This window comes from Leptosomus discolor, chromosome 10, assembly GCF_034619465.1.
Source record: "Leptosomus discolor isolate bLepDis1 chromosome 10, bLepDis1.hap2, whole genome shotgun sequence".
Classification (NCBI taxonomy): domain Eukaryota; kingdom Metazoa; phylum Chordata; class Aves; order Leptosomiformes; family Leptosomidae; genus Leptosomus; species Leptosomus discolor.
Window position 1 is genome coordinate 14,964,523 of NC_141400.1, and position 20,096 is coordinate 14,984,618.

The 20,096-nt window shown below is 54.7% G+C and overlaps 1 protein-coding gene across 1 annotated transcript; it reads right to left on the reverse strand.

The window, feature by feature from the left end:
- Positions 1–226: 226 nt before the first annotated feature.
- LOC104353244 (proton-coupled amino acid transporter 1) lies at positions 227–19,076 on the reverse strand. The gene is made up of 10 exons (XM_009959773.2): positions 18,934–19,076; positions 18,122–18,212; positions 16,890–16,978; positions 16,554–16,649; positions 15,785–15,869; positions 13,511–13,729; positions 13,173–13,271; positions 11,526–11,692; positions 3,666–3,835; positions 227–498 (listed from the first exon to the last, which is right to left on the reverse strand). The coding sequence occupies exons 1-10, from the start codon at positions 19,074–19,076 to the stop codon at positions 227–229; spliced, it is 1,431 nt and encodes a 476-aa protein (XP_009958075.2).
- Between the last annotated feature and the right edge of the window lie 1,020 nt (positions 19,077–20,096).

Below are 20,096 nucleotides of genomic sequence, written 5' to 3' on the forward strand. Positions count from 1 at the left end.
CCCAAAAAGCCCCCAGGGAAGGCACTGCCCCAGTCTGGATCCCCCCTCCCCAGGCGCCCTGCTGCCGACGGGACGCCGCAACGGTGGGCAGCCCCGTCCTCTCGCAGGCCAAACCCACCGTGTTTCCCAAGAGGAAAGGGGAGACCGTTCCCAGGAGACCAGCAGCACCCAGTGCCCGTGCGCGCCCAGCACGGCACCCAGAGGGGCCGGTGGGGCAGGGGGACCGTCACTGCACCACGGCACTGGTGGTGGCGTTCACCACGGCAGCGGCCGGCGCTATCAGCTCCACCAGCGCCTCGTACGTCCCCACCACGAAGCCCACGAAGCCGAAGAGGCTGATGACGATGTCCTTGGCGATGACGACGGGGTGCATGCCTTCTGCGTAGTAGGTGGCGATCTCCAGCAGCGGGGGGAAGATGAGAGCCAGGGCGCTGCTGCTGACGGAGCCCACCAGCGAGATGACCAGGTCCAGGCGCGGGATGAGGATGGCCAGCACGCCTGGAGAAGGAGCAGACACGACATTAACACTGCCGGCTCGCCGACAGCACAGACTCTCCTCCCCTGAGTCAAAGCAAGCAAAAACCCACTGCAGGGATGCCACCTGCTTGAATTGTACCTCTGCCCTCTTCCCTGGCACAAGGGCTTTGAAGACATGGCTGCGTATTTTTTCCAGCAACTCCTCCCCAACAAGCCATTAAGCCATTGCACTGCGTTAACGAAGCGCAGCACGCAGACCAAACCCTTTTTGTGGCCCTGGGCACCACTGCAGCAAGCTCCAGGGCTGAGCAGGATGGGTGCCCCGGTGAACAGATGCCGCTGGCAGAAAAGCAGCTGCCAGCATGCCTGGCCCCCCTCGTGAGAGCCAGCACTCCTGCTCCCCACACCTGGAGAGCTGTAAAGCCTCAGAAACCTCATAAAAGCAGGAGACAGGAGGAAAAAGCCATCTCCCCCCACCACAAATAAATCCGTGTGGTTTGAATGCGTTTAGAGCTGCTCCAGCGGCGAAGCGCCTCCGGCACGGCCCGGGGGAGAACATTTGGTAGGTCAAAACTGCAGCCAAGGAAAATCCCCCTGGGAGACTTCTGACGGCTGGTGCTTAGCAGTGCAAACTTGGGCATATTCCTGCTCCCCCTCCTCCTGCTCAGGACCAGGGGAGGATGGAGGGATGGTGCCGCCGCCTTCCAACCAACCCACAGCCGCCGCCACCTCTGGGCTCCTCTCGGGGCACCGCAGTGTCGGCGTTTGGGAAGCAGATCCAAAATAAAGGGTGATCAAGGTCCCGTTCCGCAACCAGGAGCGGTGCCCCTCAGCACACTCAGGCACCAAGCGAGCTCCCCATCCATGGCAACCTCGGCGCTCAAGAGCATCGCTGCTGCTTTTTGGTCAAACAAAGCCTGAGGAAAAGGCAACGAGAGCTTTGCGTGACAGAAGAGCATCCCCTGCAAGCAAAGCAGACTTCAGTGCTTAATCAAAGTGACGAAGAGAAATAAATTGGTTTATTGCTTTGAAAGCTCTGCTTAGAAATAGGACACAGTGTGGCAGCTACAGCCTCGGTGGAGAAGGGATGTCTCAGGGCTCCTTACCGGAGGGATTTGTCCACTCCCTGGCAAACAGCTACAGGCAAGAGAGGCTGTTGGAGCCTCCGTGAGCCAAAGACCACCCACAGGACATGGAAGGTTTGGGAGACTGACAGCAGGCAAAGACACCACCAGGAGATGCTCCTGCACATCGCCACCACTCCAGCCCTGCTGTCTTCTGGATAAGCCTAGAAACGAACCATCCCTCCGCCACGGGGAACAGCAGCAGAGGTCCCTGCTGAGCTGTCCTGGAGGAAGTTTATCCCAGCGCTCAGCCCTGCACAGAGTCAAAGCAGCGCTCTGCCAGGTCTCTGCAGCACCCCTGCTCTGGCAGCCTGTGGGGAGAGGTCATGCAGCTGACCACCAACAGCATCCTCAGCCCACCCCACGCTGCTCTTAGGACTCTACGTAAACAAAATTATTAACCTCCCTCTAAAACAAGCAGAACTGAAGCACCAGCTGCAGCCCTCAGCCTCCAGGGGCAACGGTCGCGCTTTCTGCAGGTATTAATTCAAAGGGGTTTTAAGTGTGCTGGTTTTGAAGTCTAAGCTTAAAAGACACCCATACACCAAATTGCATCCTCTCGCTGGAAGCCAAAGCCATGATGTGGGCTTGTTCTGCAGCCACGCAATCGTCTGATGAATATTCATGCAACCCCCCTAATTGCTTTTATCCCCGTCAACAGCCACAGCGATCTCTGACAGGGAAGGGTGAGGGGAGGAGGTACAAAGCAACCAGCATCCTTCCACCAACACCTCTGCTGCCTCCCCAGTGGCAGGGTACAGCCACTGCCAGTGCCTAAAGCCATCCCACCACTCCAAGCCTTGGCTTCCCTGGCCAGGCACACCCCAATGCTCTCCAGGAGAGGCTCCCATCCTGCAGGCAGGCTCTGAGCCCGACCACAGCACCGGGGTGGCCAGAGCACAAGGTACAGCACAGCAGGATTTCATCCCTGCACCGCCCCTCCAGCTGCAGACGTCGAGGCAGAGCGTGCTTCAGGAACTCAGCACCGAGGAGATGGGGCTTTGCCCACCCCTGTTAATGCAGCGCTTCTGGCCCATCATTTGTGAGAGCCCAGAAACCAGCAGCACTCTGCTCTCAGCCAGCTCCACCACCCTCAAGTTAGGACCATGCTCCTCTCAAACCCAAACCAAAGCCAGATGGGACATGGGGCCAAGTTCCTGATGCTCCACTCTGGTGCATCAGCAGCATCAAGCCACGATGAAAAGCTCTTTTTCAGCAGATGATGCCGGGGAGCTCAGTCAAGCGTCTCAGCTATGCTGACAACAGCAAGGATTTAGCCTTCAGGAATCAAAGCCACCCAAAATCAGATACTCCTGCACCTGATTTGCTCCACACCTTTCCCAAAAGTCCACCAGGCTCGAGCCTGGCACCAGAGCCTCACTGCAAGTACCAAACACCATCAAGGGAAAGGGACCATTTGGGGCTGATCCAGCCAGACCTGTCCTGCGGCACGCCCCGCACCCCAGCAGACTGCCACGGGCACACTGGGCTTTGGTTATGGGTCGTGTACCATTGTCAGTTGTCTTCTGCTGTGCTGCACACCGCGATGACCACGTGGGTACAAGGACACCCATTCCCTCATGGTCAGTGACACCTTTGCAGGCATGCCCCTGTCACACAGGCACAAGGAGCTTGGCTGCACGCTGCCTACCGAAAACAGCCTCCAGTCTGGGCTGCCTGGGCACCAGACCAGGTGCTGGAAGTGTTTCACGCAAAGCTTGATGGGACTCAATGGCCCCCAAAAGTGCCATCAGTGGGATCCCAGACCCAAGGCTCCACGGGGATCTGTCACCTCCAAATGATGGGGGAAGTTTACCACTCCTCCACTGAGAAGACCAGGCCCATACAGAGGGGTTAGAGGACCACTGCTGCTGCTCCTTGGAGGCCACCTTGGCCCACTGGCTTGCATTAGCAAGCTCCAGGAGACTCTCTGCTGTGAGGGCTTCAGCAGCAGAGCCAGGGGCAGCAAGGTGAGGGGCAAAGGCCCTCAGCACCACCAGCCCACAGCAGGAAGGAGGTGCCACATCCTCGTAGGGCAACTCAGACAAGCTGCTTTCTACTCACAGGTCACGCTGACCAGGGCCACCCTGAGGAGCAGGTTGACCAGCCAGCCCCAGCGCTCTGACACCCGGGCGACAAGCGGAGGGATGATGATCTCAGCAGGCACGTAGAACTGCACGGCGTACGTGAAGAAAATCCCAAAGGAGAAGAGCAGCTTGACAGCCTGGTATAGCCTGCAAAGGAGAAGGACGAGACCCAGTGAGACACGCTCTTGCTCCAGTCCCTGTGGCATCAACAGCAGAAAGTAGAAGGGGAATGCTCTGCCCAGAAGGACTTTTGTGTGCCAGTGGGCTCCCCTCCTGAACATTATCCTGGAAAATTAGGGGTGATGCACTCGATCCACAGAGACCTTTCTTGGGCAAGAGATAGCAAGGAGACAGCACAACCTCCAAGCCGTGGCAACACATGCCCCAACACCTAAGCAGAGGCTTTAGTGCTGGCTTTGCGTAAGGAATCATCAGGCCAGGAGTTTGTCCAGAAGCCTCTCGAGTCCTGCTTCCCCCTGGGAGAACTCATGGGCAGAAATATTGACAGCTATTAGGAAAAAAACCCAACAACAAACCCAAAACCACAAACAACCGTCCTGCTCCTAACTCACTCAAAGGCACAGGAAAAGCTGAGGTGTCCTTGGCCAAGGGATCAGGAGCCTAACTTGTTCCTCGACAAGTTAAGGCACCTACCTACATTTCTAGATGCTCACGTGTGCCACACTGCCCTTGGCTGCACAAAGTAACAAGTCCTCCAGGTACCTTGCTTCCTATGTAGGGATGCTCTGTACCACCCTCTCCACCTGACCAGGCTGGACTCTGCAAGGTCTACACAGGGTGGCCTTCTTCATGATTGTCCCCCCCAAACAACAACCAAATACCCACTAGCACTGGTACCACCAAGAGTCTGCAATCCTGACTTTTGGCCAGCGACCCAGAATGACGTTGCATCCATCACCCATCCTCAGAGGGTCCTCACCTTGTCCTTCACTTAACAAGATCCAGCCTCTGAGCCGGCGCAAGAAAAACCCCTCCTTTTCTCCTATTTGTAACCAGCTGGATTTTATTCTCCATCTTGAAACGGGAGATGAAGAATATCTTCAAAGAGGCTTATCAGCTTGTGCTGGTTTTGGCTGGGGTAGCTAATTTTCTTCTCAGTAGCTAGTATGGGGCTGTGTTTTGGATTTCTGCTGGAAATAGCGTTGATAATTAGGGACGTTTTCATTATTGCTGAGCAGTGGTGAATGAACTCCTTGTTTTGCTTTGCTTGTGTGTGCAGCTTTTGCTTTACTTATTAAACTGTCTTTATCTCAACCCACGAGTTTTCTCACTTTAACCCTTCTGATTCTCTTCCCCATCCCACCAGGGGCAGAGTGAGCGAGCGACTGCGTGGTGCTGAGTTGCTGGCTGGGGTTAAACCACAACAGTCCTTTTTGGTGCCCAACATGGGGGCACGAAGGGTTCGAGATAGCAACAGATTTGATTGGAATGTGCTAGATCGAATTTATAGCTGTTATTGCTGTTTAGCTATTAATGGGCAGTCTCCTGTGCTTGCCATGGGGCTTGCTTGCCTCAATGTAAATTAGAGTCCAGTGCTCGTTAGTGGCTGCTTTTTGCTTACGCTGCTTGCTGTGCCGCTGTACAGCTTATCAGCTTACTCTGCTGTGCCTAGGAACATTCTGATAACAGCAAGTGCCATGCTCCTGGGCTGGCAGATGGCCAGGGCATCGCTGATGTTTCTGTGCTGGACAGGCTGGACACTCCAGTGTGAACTCGAGTCGAAGGGACTGTGACCTGTGGATGAGTCCACACAGGAGCAGAAACACCCCAAAGCGTCTGTGACTGTGAATAATCCACCCCAGAGCAGGTACACCTCGAAGCATCTGTGGCAGTGCCACAGCCAGTGTATCTCTGAAGGCATGTGGCCCACGGAGAAGGCCACGCTGGAACAAGTGCACCTCAAAGCGACTGTGGCTGTGGATAAGTCTACGCCCCAGCAGGAACACTCCTGGAGAGACTGTGGCTCATGGATAAGGCTCCACCTGGAGCAGGTACACCCCTAAGGGACTGCAGTCTGTGGGTAAGTCCAAGCTGGAGCAGGGGCAAGGGGAGGAGCTCGTTGCAATGTTAAACCCCATCCTCTAGTCCAAAGGGATCAGGGGTGGAGATTGTAATGGAAACACCTTTAAATTGTTATAACCCAGGATCTGAGTTGCATGTTATAGGAATTACTACAGCAGGAACCCCATGAAACAGTGGAGGACAAGTCTTACAAGAAGCAGTGCAAGTGCTGCAGTGATCCAACCTGAGCTGGCTTTGGTACCCAATAACCCCATGCAACACACCGCCTCTCCCATCCTGAGTGACCACCGTAACAGGTGGAGCCCAAAGTCATGGACTAAATTATCTCAATGGACATTTTACAGACATTTCACAGGGGTGGTCCACAAAGGCTTTTGCTTTGCCTATTAAACTGTTGTCCAGGTTTGAGCTAAAACAGAAGTAATTCTGTTCAGTGATTTTACTTTTCAGCTAAGTCTCTTCTAAGTAACTGCACTTTCTGAAAAACAGCAGCCCTAACCCGTGACAACTGTCTTTATCTCAACCCATGAGTTTTCTCACTTTAACACTTTCCATTCTCTCCCCCATCCCACGGTGGGGGAATCAGCGAGCTGGCTTAGTTGCCGGCTGGGGTTAAACCACGACACAGCTGCAGCCATGGACATCTCGCAGATTTCGATTACTGCCTGACTTCTGAGGAGGGGGAAGAGGACAGCACCGCCGGGATAAGGCTGGGCTCACAAAGCAAATGCGATGCAAACGTCACCACCTCCACCTGCAGCTCAACCTCCTCCATAAAAAAAGAGCAGCTACTTTTGGAACGCTGCATAACACACATTTAGGGGGAAGACAGCTAAAAGAGCGGCTTGGGTTGGGCAGAAGGAAGGCAGAGTGCAGACAGGCTAGGCTCACCCCAAGTCAGATCTCACCAAGTCACAGATTCTACAGCAATGCAGCTGGGCGCAAGCGTGGCTGCAGGAGGGAGCCTGTTGCAGGTGACTAAAAAGCCACCTCCCAGCCCCGTCTCTGCCCTCGGCTCCCCAGCAGCAGAAAGAGCCTCCCCAAAAGAGAAGCGATACCTAGTTACATCACATATGGTCCTACCCGTTCCCCAACTCAAGACATGCTGACCAAGCAGGAAACACAGGTCCTGGCCACACCACTTGAGTAAATATGAAGTGGATCCAAGCTGAGGAAGGTATCCGGCTCCTCCTGCCTTCTTGTACCCCTTTACCTTCTTTGGGCCCAAGCCAGTGCCCCTCTGTATGTTGGCTCTCAGCATCCAGCTGCTACAACAGTCTCAAACCAGAGAAGCCCAAGTATTCACAGGCAAGATAACTTTAAACACTAGTGCTAGAGTGTGGTGGAGTCAAACATCTCCCAAAATCGTGAGGGATGGAGTTAGGGATCACCTAAATTAACGGGATATTATGCAAGTCCAGGAGACCAGATCAGATGCATTTGAGGTAGTGGCTAACATCAGCCTGAAGCCACTTCATTGTCTTTAAAAGAGCAGGGTGATCAGGAAGATCCCACTGCCTGGGATGAAGAATCATATCTACCTTCAAGAAGGATGAGGGAAGCTACAGGATAATCAACCTCACCTTGATCTCCAGAAAAGTATGAGCTAAGTCCTTCTGGCATCCATTTCCAGGCACATATTGGACAGGTTGAACAGCCAGTGGGGATTTGCCAAAGGGCAATCATGGAAACATCCTCATTGGTGACCTGGATGAGCTCTCAGTGACCCAGAGCACACACTCAGCAAGTTCCCAAGAAGACCAAATTGGAGGGAATGGCTGACACACCTTGGAGCACGACCTAAACAACATGGTGGAACGGGCAAAGTTCAAATGCAAACACAAAATCCCACACATGGGAAGGGCTGGGGCCCAGCTTCCCATCTGGCCAGGAGAACAGGACCTGGAGGTCTTGGTGGGCAGCAAACGGAACATAAACCAGTAGTAGGACCTTGCAGAGATTAAGGTCAATCACATCCCGGGCTGTGTTAGCAAAAGCATAGCCAACAGGTTAAGGGAAGGGATTAGTCTCTTGTTTGGGTCTTGTGAAGCTGCATCTTGAGTACTGTGACTCCCAGGACAGGACAGACACTAAACTACCAGAGCAAGTTGAGTGGAGGCTCCTAAGACAGTTGGGGCTGGAGCACATGACGTACAAGGAGAGGCTGAAAGACCTGGGCTTGTTCAGCATGAAGAGAAGGTTAAGGGGGATGTTATTACTGTCTTTAGCTACCTAATAGGAGGGCACGGAGAAGGCAGAGACAGGCTCTTCTCAGAGCTGCACAGCAGAAGAACCAGAGGCAGCATGACAGAGCTGCATCCCAAAAGGGTAGTTAAGCACCAGAGCAAGGGCCTGGAGAGGTGAGGAATGTCCCTCCTTACTGATATTTAAAATTTAAGATGGCTCTGCTTTGAGCAGGTGCTGATCTCGTGATGCCCTCTCCAACCTAAATTATCCTGCAATTCCATAGGCGAACTAAAGACAAAGCTATCACAGAGTCCAGAGTGCGCCCACTCAGCCATATACGACTTGAGTGCACAGTAGCCTTGAGCCACCTACCCCACAGCCTGCCTATCTTATCATTGTATTTTCAGCTAAGTGATGCTGTAAAGCCATAAAGTGCTCCAGGGCAATCCACGATTAAGAGATGTTATTAAAAAAAGTACAGAAGGTTGGGTACCATTCCTGCACAGGTCAGGAACCAGGACAACAAGTTCAAAGGGCATTTTAAATACCAAGAAGAGGAAGAGCTCAAGCACTAGCCTTAACCCGCAGAAACACGTGTCCACACAGGGCCCTTGAGGGGCACGGCTCTGCCAACCACAGCAACCACCTGCTTAACCCAGAGAGTCAGGCCAGGCCATCCCAACAAGCCGCAAGAAATGGTGTACCCTCCTTTGGTGGTAAGCTCTGTCATTACCTACCTCCAACCGGCCACACGCAACCAAACACCTTCCCCCTCGCTACGGCATTTCTTCACTCTTCAGACGGTGGGGTGAAGCAACCCTTCCGAGGATGCGAGGAGGGATTTCTGCATAGCAGCGCGGTATTTCAGAGGCCACGGTTAGACCTGAGCACTGGGAACCGACACACTCCCCATTGGAGGAAGCTGCGGTCACAGAGAAAGGAGGCTGGAAAAGTCCTTAGTCATCCTGTAACTCAACGGTTCCCGACATGTTAATTGAATCTCTTCTAGAGACCTCTGGGCAATGGCTACAGCCAAGGAGGATGCAGCACCTCTGCCACAATCCTGGCCTCGTCTCCCACGCTGCAGGCAAGCCCCGTGACTTCTCACCCACAGCCCTTACAACCAGCTTCTGCAGCCCAGCGCCTTTCACTGCTGGGAAGAAAACCTGCAGGCGAAGCAAGATGGGCAAAAAATTCATTTCAAAAGCAAGTCTTCACCCATCACCTACAGTTTAGTGCATGGGAATACAGTGGTCAAGGCTTTAGCCTTACTTTAGATAACCCATTTCCAAGTCCAATATGTACAGCCTCCATCAAATTTTCTGCCAAGAAGCAACATGCACAAACACCAGAGCATTTTGCATGCTGACTCACAAGGACCGCAGCACACCTTCCCCGAGGCAGCCCGCAGGAGCCCTGCCATGTGCCCAGGCTTCCCCAGGTGCTGCTTCCAAAGGGTTATTCTCTTCTCACTATCTGAAAAACCCTACAGCTTTTTTCAGAAAAGTACTTTGACAGAAAGCATGGATACTTCTAGAAACATGTATTTGAGGTAAGATCTTTCTGTAGCCTAGCAAGTCAAGAAATCCCATTACCCTCTTCTAAGGGAACACCATCCTTTAGAGCAAACAAAGCTGAGATCTCCCGCAGAAGCCCCCAGGCAGCATTACAGGACAGCAGATGTTACAGGCTGTGGTGTGACCTGCTGCCCTGCAGAGCCCAAGACCTGGATCTGACCTGCTTTGCACCTTCAGAAGCTGCAGCAGCATTTCATCCCCTCCACACCTCACTTCAGCTTGCTGAGTCGATGGGATTCACACCTACTGTGCTTGGCACGGTGGGATTCAGATCTCCCTACAACACAGGCACATTTTTCCACCAGCCCCATCCCTCCTCACTGAGAGCAGGGACCTGGCAGAGCTCCCAGCCCCTGCAGGGCACAAGCCAAGGCTCTCAGCAGGAGCAGGACCTTCTGTCACACCAACACCAATATCCACCAGTTCAGTGACTACACAGATCCAGCACAAATGAAAGTCCACGCACTCAAACTGAAAGAAACCCACGTAGTAATAACTAAAGCAAAACCAGGTTCTATTTTCTTTAAATTTTTCCTTTCTCCAGAGCCCTAGCTGTGCAGCTCTATGGGGTCAGCATGTGGAAGCCCACCAGCGACTCAAGATTTGAGTCCTGCCCAAATCCACTTCAACAGTGGGGAAGAGGCAGCAAGTCACACCGCACGGTATTGGGCAGCTGCTAACAGCGGAGAGGAGGGGCTGGGGATGGGGACAGGCATCCCCAGCTCCAATTCTCACTCTGGTCTCTTGCAGGATTTCAAGCCAACAGAGACATCAAAGAGGAACTGGTGAACTTCAGAGGGCTCCCAGGCAAACCCAGAGAAACTGGTGCCGCAGGATGGCTTTCCAAGAAGCCTCGTGGCCTCAAAGCCAACCCTCAGCCCCAGCTCCACACTGAGGCGCAGGAGGTGATGCTGTGCAAGTGGTACCTCTTCAGTGTGCAGACAACTTCTCTCCAGCTCCTCCTCGCCTGTCAGCACCACGTCCTACCACAAAGACACCCCAAAGCAGTGTGCCGTAAGAAGCAAGAGATGTTTTTTTCCAGGACTTTCTCAAATAATCCTAAATGGAGCAAGCTGGAAAAGGCATCTGTTCTCCATAATTGCATGCTCCACACTTCTTGGCCCAAAGGCAAGAGAAACTGCTTGCATTTCTCCTCCAGGATGAATATGGAGCCATGACACTGAGCAACCATTCACCCCCAGGACAGAGCAGCATGCAGCCCAGCAAGCTGCTGCAACAGTCACCAGCCCCAGCAAGGGGAGAAATAACCCCTCCGGGAAACCAGTACAGGGTCAGGCCACGTGTCTTTCTACAGGGCCCCAGCCAGCGACTGGAGCATCTCAAGACACCTCGTGAGATCCCAGAGGAGGACAGACAGGTTTGGGGAGCAGCAGAGCTCAGCCCCCGTGGGAAGGAAGGGGTATCCTCACGGCACCAGCGCTTGCAGGCAAAACATTGGCTGGAGCTGAGCCGCATCCAGGCACAACGTGGAGCCCAGGAGTGGGAGTTTGAGCTCTGGGGCTGCAAACAAGGAACGCAGCCCACACATGGAGACGTCACATCTCACCTCCTCTGGGAGATCCCAGCTTTGGGTTAGTTTTCCACGTGCTTCATTTGGGGAAGAGAAGTGGTTTTGGCACAGTTCAACGACCTTCTGATACAGCCACATGGGAGCTGTGTTCAACACCTGCCACCACAGCACTGCTTAGCCCCCAAAAGACACCACAAGGCTCCAAGAAAAAAGCAGGAGCTGCACCTAGCCAGGCAGGGACCACCAGGGACCCCAAGGAAGCAGCCTGAGCTGTGGAGCCAAGACCAAGCTCATACACCACAGCAATGAGCCTCACCACCCCATACATCAGACAACCCTTGACAAGCTCCTTTGGACAGTTTGGCCACGACACAGTTGATCCTTCCCCAAGCTCACCCAGATTAGTTCTCCTAAGTAGCAACGTCCCCGGCTGCCCCCTCTCCCACCTCCATGGCCAGGACCCTCCTTCCTCATCCCTCTGCTCCCCGCAGGGACTCACCAGCAGTTGGGCAGGTTGAGTGTTATGCTGGCCTGAATGTCTGCCCCGAAGCGCAGGTACCCCAGGACACTCAGGCTGATGTACAAGATGGTGACAATGGTCATCCCCACGTAGAGGATGACTGGGAACTGCCGGGGGTTCTTCATCTTGTTTTCCAGAGGCAGCACCTGGCACAGGAGGAGGAGGATGACGACAGAGCAGCAGGTTGGCCCCATTCCTCTATACTCGTCAGCCCCAGGAAGCAGGAGGGACAACAGCCGCATGGCCAAGCACAGCCCCCCATGCCAGGGGATGGGATGGTCACACATGGAGCCTGGAGAACCCAGCTCAGAAAGCCACTGTACTGCAGATCTGATTTCTGTGCTCCCACCTGAGACCTTCACACCTGGCGTGGCAAGTGTCCAGCAGGGTCACTCATGGCCTTGCCTTAACAAAGGGACCTGCTCCCTCCCCTTGGCAGGAGCGGTGCCCATTGGTGCCTGGCATCTTGGGGCAATCCCATCTGCCCCATAACTTGGTTGCACTACACTCTGCACCCCAAAACAGCACAGCCACGCCCAGGGACAGGCCCATCATGTTACATTGTCTGATTTTCCCCAGTAGACCTTGGAATGAGCAAGACACTTTCTCCTCTCCTATCCCGTTTGTCCTGACAGATTTCAACTGGGCAGAACAATAAAAGATAAGGAAGGACAGAGCCAAGTCCCTCACCTCTATGCTACTAACACTTGCTTTCAGATACAGGACTTCAGCAAACATTTTTATAGCTGTCCTTGGGTGGCGGGGATTTCAAAAAGAGACATAGTGGCAGAGCTGGTGAGGAGGCAGGACCAGAAAAGCTTTTATTTGCTTTTCCACCTCCAGGTCATGCGGGGAAGAGAGCATTTGTGCCCCACTGCCAGCAAGAGCCCTCTGCCCTGGGCACAGCATTCAGTAAACACTCCTCCTGTAATGGATTTGGCCCTCTCCAGCCCTGTGTTTACACAGCCAGCTTATATTAAGAGATGAAAACATTTTTTTCTCCTTTGAAGGGAGCTCCCGGAAACAACCCACAACATCTTAGGGAGCCATTAAGCAGTCCACCCACCCACCCAGCTTTTTTCACAGACACTGCCAGTCTATTTACAGCATCTCGCATGAGGCACAGGCAAATCCAGCCCCACAGCAGGCTGGGGCCACGCAGCTGCCAAAGGGAGATCCCAGTGCCCCCGCAGCAGAGTGGGAAGGAACGGATCGCATTTTTTTTGTGTCATATTTTTTTGGCCTTACATTTAGACAGCTTCAGGATCCAGCCTGGTAACAAGACTCAGGATGATTCCTCGTCCGCAGGTCAGCCAGCGGAGCCAAAGGCAGCTGCCAGTGTGATTCCCAGCACAGCCCAACCTACTGCCAGATACAGCCACCTTCAAAGCAGCAACCAGCCTCCTGAGGTTTGGAGCATGTGCTCCTCCAGCCTCAGATGGAAGCAACGTTGGACCCAGGAGATGGCCTGGAGGCTAAAACTAACAGCATCATCCAGAATTTGGGCTATGGTCAGAGAAGTTCGTCTGCAAATACAGCTGCAACGCGGAGCAGGTGCTGCGGCAAGCCCGAGCACGGGCTGAGCCTCCTGTGCAGGCAGCCCCGCTGCCACGCGCCGAGACTTACCACGCCGATGCCTTCGAAAGCAAAGATCGCGGTGCCAAAAAACAGAGGGTAGGTCTTCCAGGCTGCTGCTAGAGGCAGGTCACCGGGATCAGGAATGTCCTGGAAAAAAGCCCACCCAGAGTTCAACCATCGGGAGGATGGGGAGGACGCGGCCTGCTCCCATTGCTCCCCGTCGCAGCCGCACACCGCAGGGAAAGGCCTGCGGAGCAGAGGGTAACCACCACGGCCATGGGAGCGAGCAGCACCCCACAGCGTGCAAACACCCCACTGCTCAGCTCCCTCCACCTGCCAAAACATGGGACATCAGAGGAATGCAGAGGGGAGCTGTACACACGTACCCTGACGATGTACTGGTAGATCACGACAAGACTGACGAGCATGGCCACGTTGGCCAACATGGAGAAGACGGACAGGACCTTGAGGTTCTGGATGAACGAGAGCAGCACCACAAAAGGCAGGAGGGAAAGCATGTATAGCCGGGAGTCCATGGTGGGGGTCATGACCACTGTCCTGTTTGGGCTGCAGTCATTGGTGGTCCCGTTTGCTGTAGATACGACCTGGGGAAGCACAAGAAGGCTTGATGAAGCCCATCACACAGGTCTGAGAGCCATGGATCTTGGCAACCCATCCCCAGTGGGTCAGAATACTACACCATCAGCTCACTTGCAAACACAGTTAGTCAATTAAATTCAAAGCAACACAGGTTTTTGGGTGGTTTTGAAGCAAATCCCTGTTCAGAGGTGGGACTAGCTATGGCATCTGAGCCAAGACAGCAAAACCTGCCCGAGCCCAGGCTCACTGAGGACGCGAACCCAGCAGCTGAGCACGCTGAAGGCAGAGGTTGGTTTGTGCTGTCCACACAGCCAGTTGAGAAGAAAGAGGCATTAAGTGCTACTTCCTCAAAGGTCCTTCTCCTCTTGCTGCACCACTTTACTTACACTCAACATCACACACACCTTCAGTCACCCAGTGCCCTGTTCCCATGCAAGGACATCTGGAAGCTACTACTGGCCCCCAACTTCACTTTCTTTGTGGGAAATCATCCTTTCCTCGGGGTCTTTCAATTCCAAAGGCACTCCAGGCAACATGCTCACATCTAGAGACAGTTCTGCCCCAGGAATCAGGTGGCTGAGCCATCCCTCCCAAGAGCATGGGCACGCTGTGCATCACCAATACAACACGACCAAGCTGGTTTGGGTAGCAGATGCCACCTGGCCAGTGCGGCAAAGGGCTGCCTGCAAACTAATTTAACCTGCTCCGGAGCAAGTCCTGCCCCAGAGGAGAGGCTAAAGAGCTTCTGTGCAAGTCAGCATCCTCTGTGGGAGACTGCAGTGCAGAGCCACACACCCACAGGGCAGCGCTGCTCAAGACTCAGCCTGCCCTGCCTCTCCATGGCTCGCTCCAAAGCTGTTTTCCAAACCAAAGCTCTGCCCAGCACAGCAGCAGCTCACCCAAGGTACCACTCGCACCACGTCTCCCCAGCTAACATGCTGTTCCCCACGACAAAAAGAAACAAGCAACACTCCTCTCTCCCCACCCAAAAAATTCCAAAACTGAAGCCAAGGAGTTTCCCAGCTATGGCCTAAAATGGGTTGGATTTGCAGTTGCAAATTTCCCTTACAGCTTCAGCCAGCCTTCAGTCTCTGCTGCAAGAGGTTGAGCAGAAAGAAGCTCCCCTCGAAGCAACGGGCTGTTCACAGGGAGCAGGGTCCAGCCGCAGCCGAGCCCCAGCTCGCTCCAGCTCACAAGGCTGCTGGCATCAGATCCTCCTCCCAGCCATCCCACAGGGCAGCCCAAAGGGAATCTCCTCAGTTGCTGCTCCCAGAGCAGAGGCAGAGCCCGTCCATCCTCTGCCACCCACTGGCACACCCCACCCCTGCTCCCCCAGGACCCACCTCTGAAGCTGATGGGCACCAGGGAAGAGCTGGCAAAGGGCAGGGCCACGGTGGTAGCAACTGGAGCGCTGCTGCAAGAGGGGGGAGGAACACTGAGCAGCGCCTGTAAGGCACCGAGCTGGGGGAGACTGGGAGCAGGGGCTTTTTATTCCCAGTTTCTTACAGGGCAGGAGCCAGCCAAGAGGTTCGGGGTTTCTGTTTATTTCCTCCCAATGACTGACAGAAGGAAACTCTTTCCCTAAAGATGTAATTAAGCTCCAGAGCCACGGGATGAGGCAAGAAACCGGAATGCAAACAAGTCCAAGAAAGGGAGAAGAGAGGTTCTCGGCAGGTCCCGCTACCCATTCGACATCACCTTCTACGCAGAGTATCAATAAACCTATTAACCGAGGTGGGCAGGACATCAAAGGCACAGTCCCTCTGCTGTCACCTCCCCAGAATGGCTTCCACTTCTCTGGGTGATATGGATGGCTCCAGAGCCTCTTCATGTGGAGCAAACTCACAGGGGCTCTCAGAAAAACCTGCCCTGCTTGAATGGGAAAACTGATCCTTCAAAGTACCCAGGCAGAGGAGCAGTACCTGCCTGAGCAGCATCAGCTACAGAAACCAGGCCTGTGGTGGAAAACAGGGCCATGACACAGGAGCTATGGACAACCCAAGCCCCTCCACACCCCCTCTCACCTTCCCCTTGCTCACAAAGGAGGGAGTAAGTCTAACCTGCTTCAGATTGTCAGCTAGAAAGACGAAGTACACGCAGCAGAAACCCAACTGAGTGATGATCAGGAAGAGTCCCACTACACGCCTAGAAAAGAAAAAAGACCATTTGTTAGCCAGGCCATACAGAAAAAAGAGCCCACTTGGGCTGCTTGGGGCTGCACTCGAACACCAGTGGTTAAGATGTGCAGGTCAGAGCACTCCCAGCTCACTTCTCCTCAATGATCAGGAGATAGGACCCTATCTCCATCTAACCTCGCAGACCTCAGGCTCTCCAGTCTCCCCCTCCCATCCCTCAGCCAGACCAGCCTCAGGAGGACAGTCTCTTCCTTGGATTTAGCATCTCCAGCCTGCAGCTGAATCACGGCAGCTGGAGACAATGCTCCCTGGACACAGGGATAGGTGGATGGTCCCAGCATGCGATGTGCAATGGGATGTGGGAGGGCTGGGAGCAGCCATTAGACATGCTCAGTGTCTAACAAGACGGGCCAGCACCGCAGTACCTGCTATTTATCTCTTTGTCATGCTGTGGAGATTTACTCCTCACATCCCTTTAGTATAAGCCACATCTGTTTGTGGACAGGACTGAGTCAAAGCCTTCAACGTTAGCCCCTGGGGGACACTGAGCACTCCGGGTAGGTGAGCCAAATAGCGTTTTGTCACTTGTGCTCACGTGCTGACACAGGTCAGAGACCAGCCAGCTCTTCTGTCCCAGCTGCAGCACGTGCTGGGCTTAAAGACGAGTGCCCTGACTGCAGCGGGGAGCAGGTACCTTCCCCATACAGCATGTGTCCGCAGCCAGGAGATGGGAGTCGATTCCAGCCCGTACATCACGGCACCACCATAGTCCAAAAACTGCTTCTGGAACCTGTCCAGAGATGAGAGAGAGAAGGGACATCACATCAGCCCCGTCTGCTGGTTCCCAGGGCAAACGATGACTTTAACGGGAAAACAGTTCCTATGAAAAAGCCCAGAAGCAGTTCCCGACTGAAGCTCCGACACAGGCGATTTGCTGCTGGGAGGCTTCAGAAAAACCACAGGGCTTCTTCTTGGGAAGGAAGGAAGAGCCGTAGGAGCAGCAGTTCCGAGAAGGGGATTTGCTCCTTACCTGTAGCAGAAGTGATGGGCGCATTTCACCAGGATGCCCATGCAGTGCACAGCCACGATTCCCATCACCAGCAGGCTCACAGGACCCAGCTGCAGGGGAAGAGAGAGGGAAGGCTGCACTCTGATGGCCAAAGGCAGAGCTGCACGATGGGTTTTCCTCCCAGACAAAACCCCACAGGCTCGGTGAGCCAAAACACTGCTGAAGGCTGAACCAACCGGAGCTTGGGTGCTGCTCCCGGGAACCAGCCCCCCAGGACAGAGCAACTCCACAAAGAGACACGAGCTTGGCAGGAATGATGCAAAAGAAGCAAGTTGGGGCAGTTTGGGTGTAGCAAAGCGCTTCGAGGATTGTTTTTTCAAACTATCTTGCACATCCCAATTACACAGGTGACAAGAGGTCATGGTCTGGGCAAAGGAAGGAAGTTTTCTTTTTTAATTCTTTTTCTTTTTCAATCTGAACAACGGGAATGCTGCATTGCTGGGCAAGGAAACCCGGAGCAGAGCAGTGAGGTGCTGCCACCTCTCAGACAGACAGCACTTGCTGGGACATGACACAGACACAGAGGAGCTGAGCGCTGGGACAGAAGCAGGGGATGAGACCTGACAGCGGCCGGGGTCTGCTGTTGGACCTCCAAGCACGACCCTCAGGCAGCAAAGCTGCATCACACCCAACGATCTCAACACGGCCAGAGCTGCGAGGCTTGGCCACCCCACGGAGGGAAGCACGCCGCCATCTCCCACCACCAGCCTTACCTCCTGACCGGTGGGGCTCATGACGTGCACCCCGTGCTCATAGGACCCTCAGGAGGCACACGACACGGTCAGCACAGGCCGGCTGGGACAAACCAAGGTAGAGGCCGTGCTGAACCTGCCACGACCAGAGCGAGGAGATGCCACCCGAGCGCAGTACAGAGCGCTTTTGAGAGAAAGGGCCTGATCCTGCAGGGGCCCAGGGAGGTAACCCCCAGGCAGATGCAGGGCCCCGAACCCAGCGCCCTGCTGGACCTCAGCAGAGGAAACCGCAGCCCCAATTTGCACGCTGAACTCCTCGAGACCAGCCAGCACAACGCAGGAGAGGCAAGAACAGTCTCAGCAGCAAACGAAGCAAGGCACAGAGCCCGGAGTGCAAAAGCCCGCCAGTCAAGCCCTAACACCGGCCACGCCAGCTGCCCAGCACCCCGAGGTCACCCTGCCCCACGAGCTCCCGCGCCGCAGGGCTGAGAGCTGCCTTACCAGGATGCCGGCGTTCTTCACTGCCAGAGGCAGCCCCAGCAGCCCTGTGCCGATATTCCCCTTCAGAAGATGGATCAGGGTCTGGTACCACCTGAGAGAGAGAGAAGATGCAGAGGTGACCATTGGCAGATGCCTGCACCCAGACCACGCACAGTCTCGGCCCTGGGCTCACCCTGCTCAGGGTCCTGAGCTGCTGCAGGAAATGCACACAGGGGGCTGGATCCTGCCCCCTAACCCAGCTCAGCCCAGTGGGACCGAGGAAGGACTGGAGGCAAAGACTCAACGAACAGATTTTGGGTGGGGATTTGCAGAACCAGCTTTGAGGTAAAACGCAGTGCAAATGCAGCTCAGCACCAAGTGGCTGCACAGTAAAGTCTCTGAGTTGAAGGGATCAGTTTCCCTCGGGCAGAGACAGCACCCTCTGCCCATCTGCGTGAATAAGGCACGAGGAAGCCCCAAGGGCATGGCTGCAACATGCCCAGGTATCCTCTGAAGCTGAACATGCTGTTTGCTCACCACAGCTCCCCATCAAACCAAGCTGGAGTCGGGCTGTATTGGGAAAAGCATCAAACACTGCCCGCTGCCAGCAAGCCCAGTTTGACCAGAAAGCAACACTGGGGTAGCTGCTTGCTTGGTGGAGCCCTCCACAGAGCCAGGACCACAGCTCTGCCCTCACAACCCCCAGGAGGGATTCCCCATAAAGCCACAGCTCCACCATCCTTCCTCCAGTAAAGCCAGCAGGGAGCCACCGTTACTTCCTCCACCCTCCCCAGGCGCTGGGCCAGCCCAGGAGGGAGGGAAGCATCACTCACGTTGTCCCATTGGTCTCCCCAAAGCGTTGGTAGGACTCGGGGTGGGCAAAGCCGTTGATGCCGCCGGGTGGGCTCCCCTCGGGCGTGACATCCGTGGAGCTGTAGTCGTTGTAGTCCTCGCTGCGGAGGCGCCGGGTGGACATGGTCCCTGTGGAGGGAGCTGCATTAGGGGTGCCCAGCTCGACACCCCCCTTCTCAGGCTCCTTGGGGTCAGCCATCATGCAGAGAGACCAGCTCGTACTGCCGGAGCAAGGTCTCCTCCAGGGCTTTTTATACAGCAAGGCACTCCCGCCCAAGCAATCATGGAGCTGGCATGTCCTAAGGTCAAGGGTGCACGGCACATTCCCACCGGCTCTTCCTGCAGGCTCCTGTGTTTCGGGCACACCCACTGTCCTGGTTTCAGCTAGGATAGAGTTAATTTTCTTCCTAGTAGCTGGCAGAGTGCTGTAGTTTGGATTTAGTGTGAGAATAACGTGGATGACACACGGATGCTTCAGTTGCTCCTAAGCAGTGCTTATCTTAAGTCAAAAACTTTTCATTTTCCCATGCTCTGCCAGTGGGGAGGTGCACAAGAAGCTGGGAGGGAGCATGGCCAGGACAGCTGCCCCGAACCAGCCGGAGGGATATTCCATACCACAGGATGTCATGCTCAGTAGATAAACTGGGGGGAGTTGGCTGGGAGGGGCCGATCGCTGCTCGGGGACTGGCTGGGCATCGCTCAGCGGGTGGTGAGCAATCGCACTGAGCATCACTTGTCTTTCCTTGCGTTTTATTTCTGTCTCTTTTTGTTATCTCCCTTTTCATTACTATTTTTATTATGTTTTATTTTATTTAAATTACTAAATTGTTCTTATCTCAACCCACAAGTTTTACTTTTTTCCCAGTTTTCCTCCCCACCCCACCAGGTGGGGGAGGAGTGAGCAAGCGGCTGTGTGGTGCTCAGCTGCCAGCTGGGCTTCAACCACATCACCCAGGCACGACAGGCTCGGGGTCCTGCAGGCAGAGCCTGGATGTGACCCACTTCACGTCAGGCAAGGGACCCACGTACTTAAGGGTGGTCCGTGTGGCACCACAGCCCCAGGCAGCGGGGCAGGGAGGGACAGGCCGGCAGTGTGTCACCAGCCCTGGCGCTCAGGACTGGGGCTGTCAAGAGGACAGCAAAA

Bases quoted from the DNA above. Each gene is read 5' to 3' on its own strand.
- LOC104353244 (XM_009959773.2), bottom strand. From the start codon at position 19,076: ATGTCCACCCGGCGCCTCCGCAGCGAGGACTACAACGACTACAGCTCC. The intron at 13,730-15,784 runs GTTAGACTTACT...GTGCTTCCCCAG, and splicing joins TAGCTGACAATCTGAAGCAG to GTCGTATCTACAGCAAACGG. The intron at 13,272-13,510 runs GTACGTGTGTAC...GCTTTTTTCCAG, and splicing joins TCTACCAGTACATCGTCAGG to GACATTCCTGATCCCGGTGA.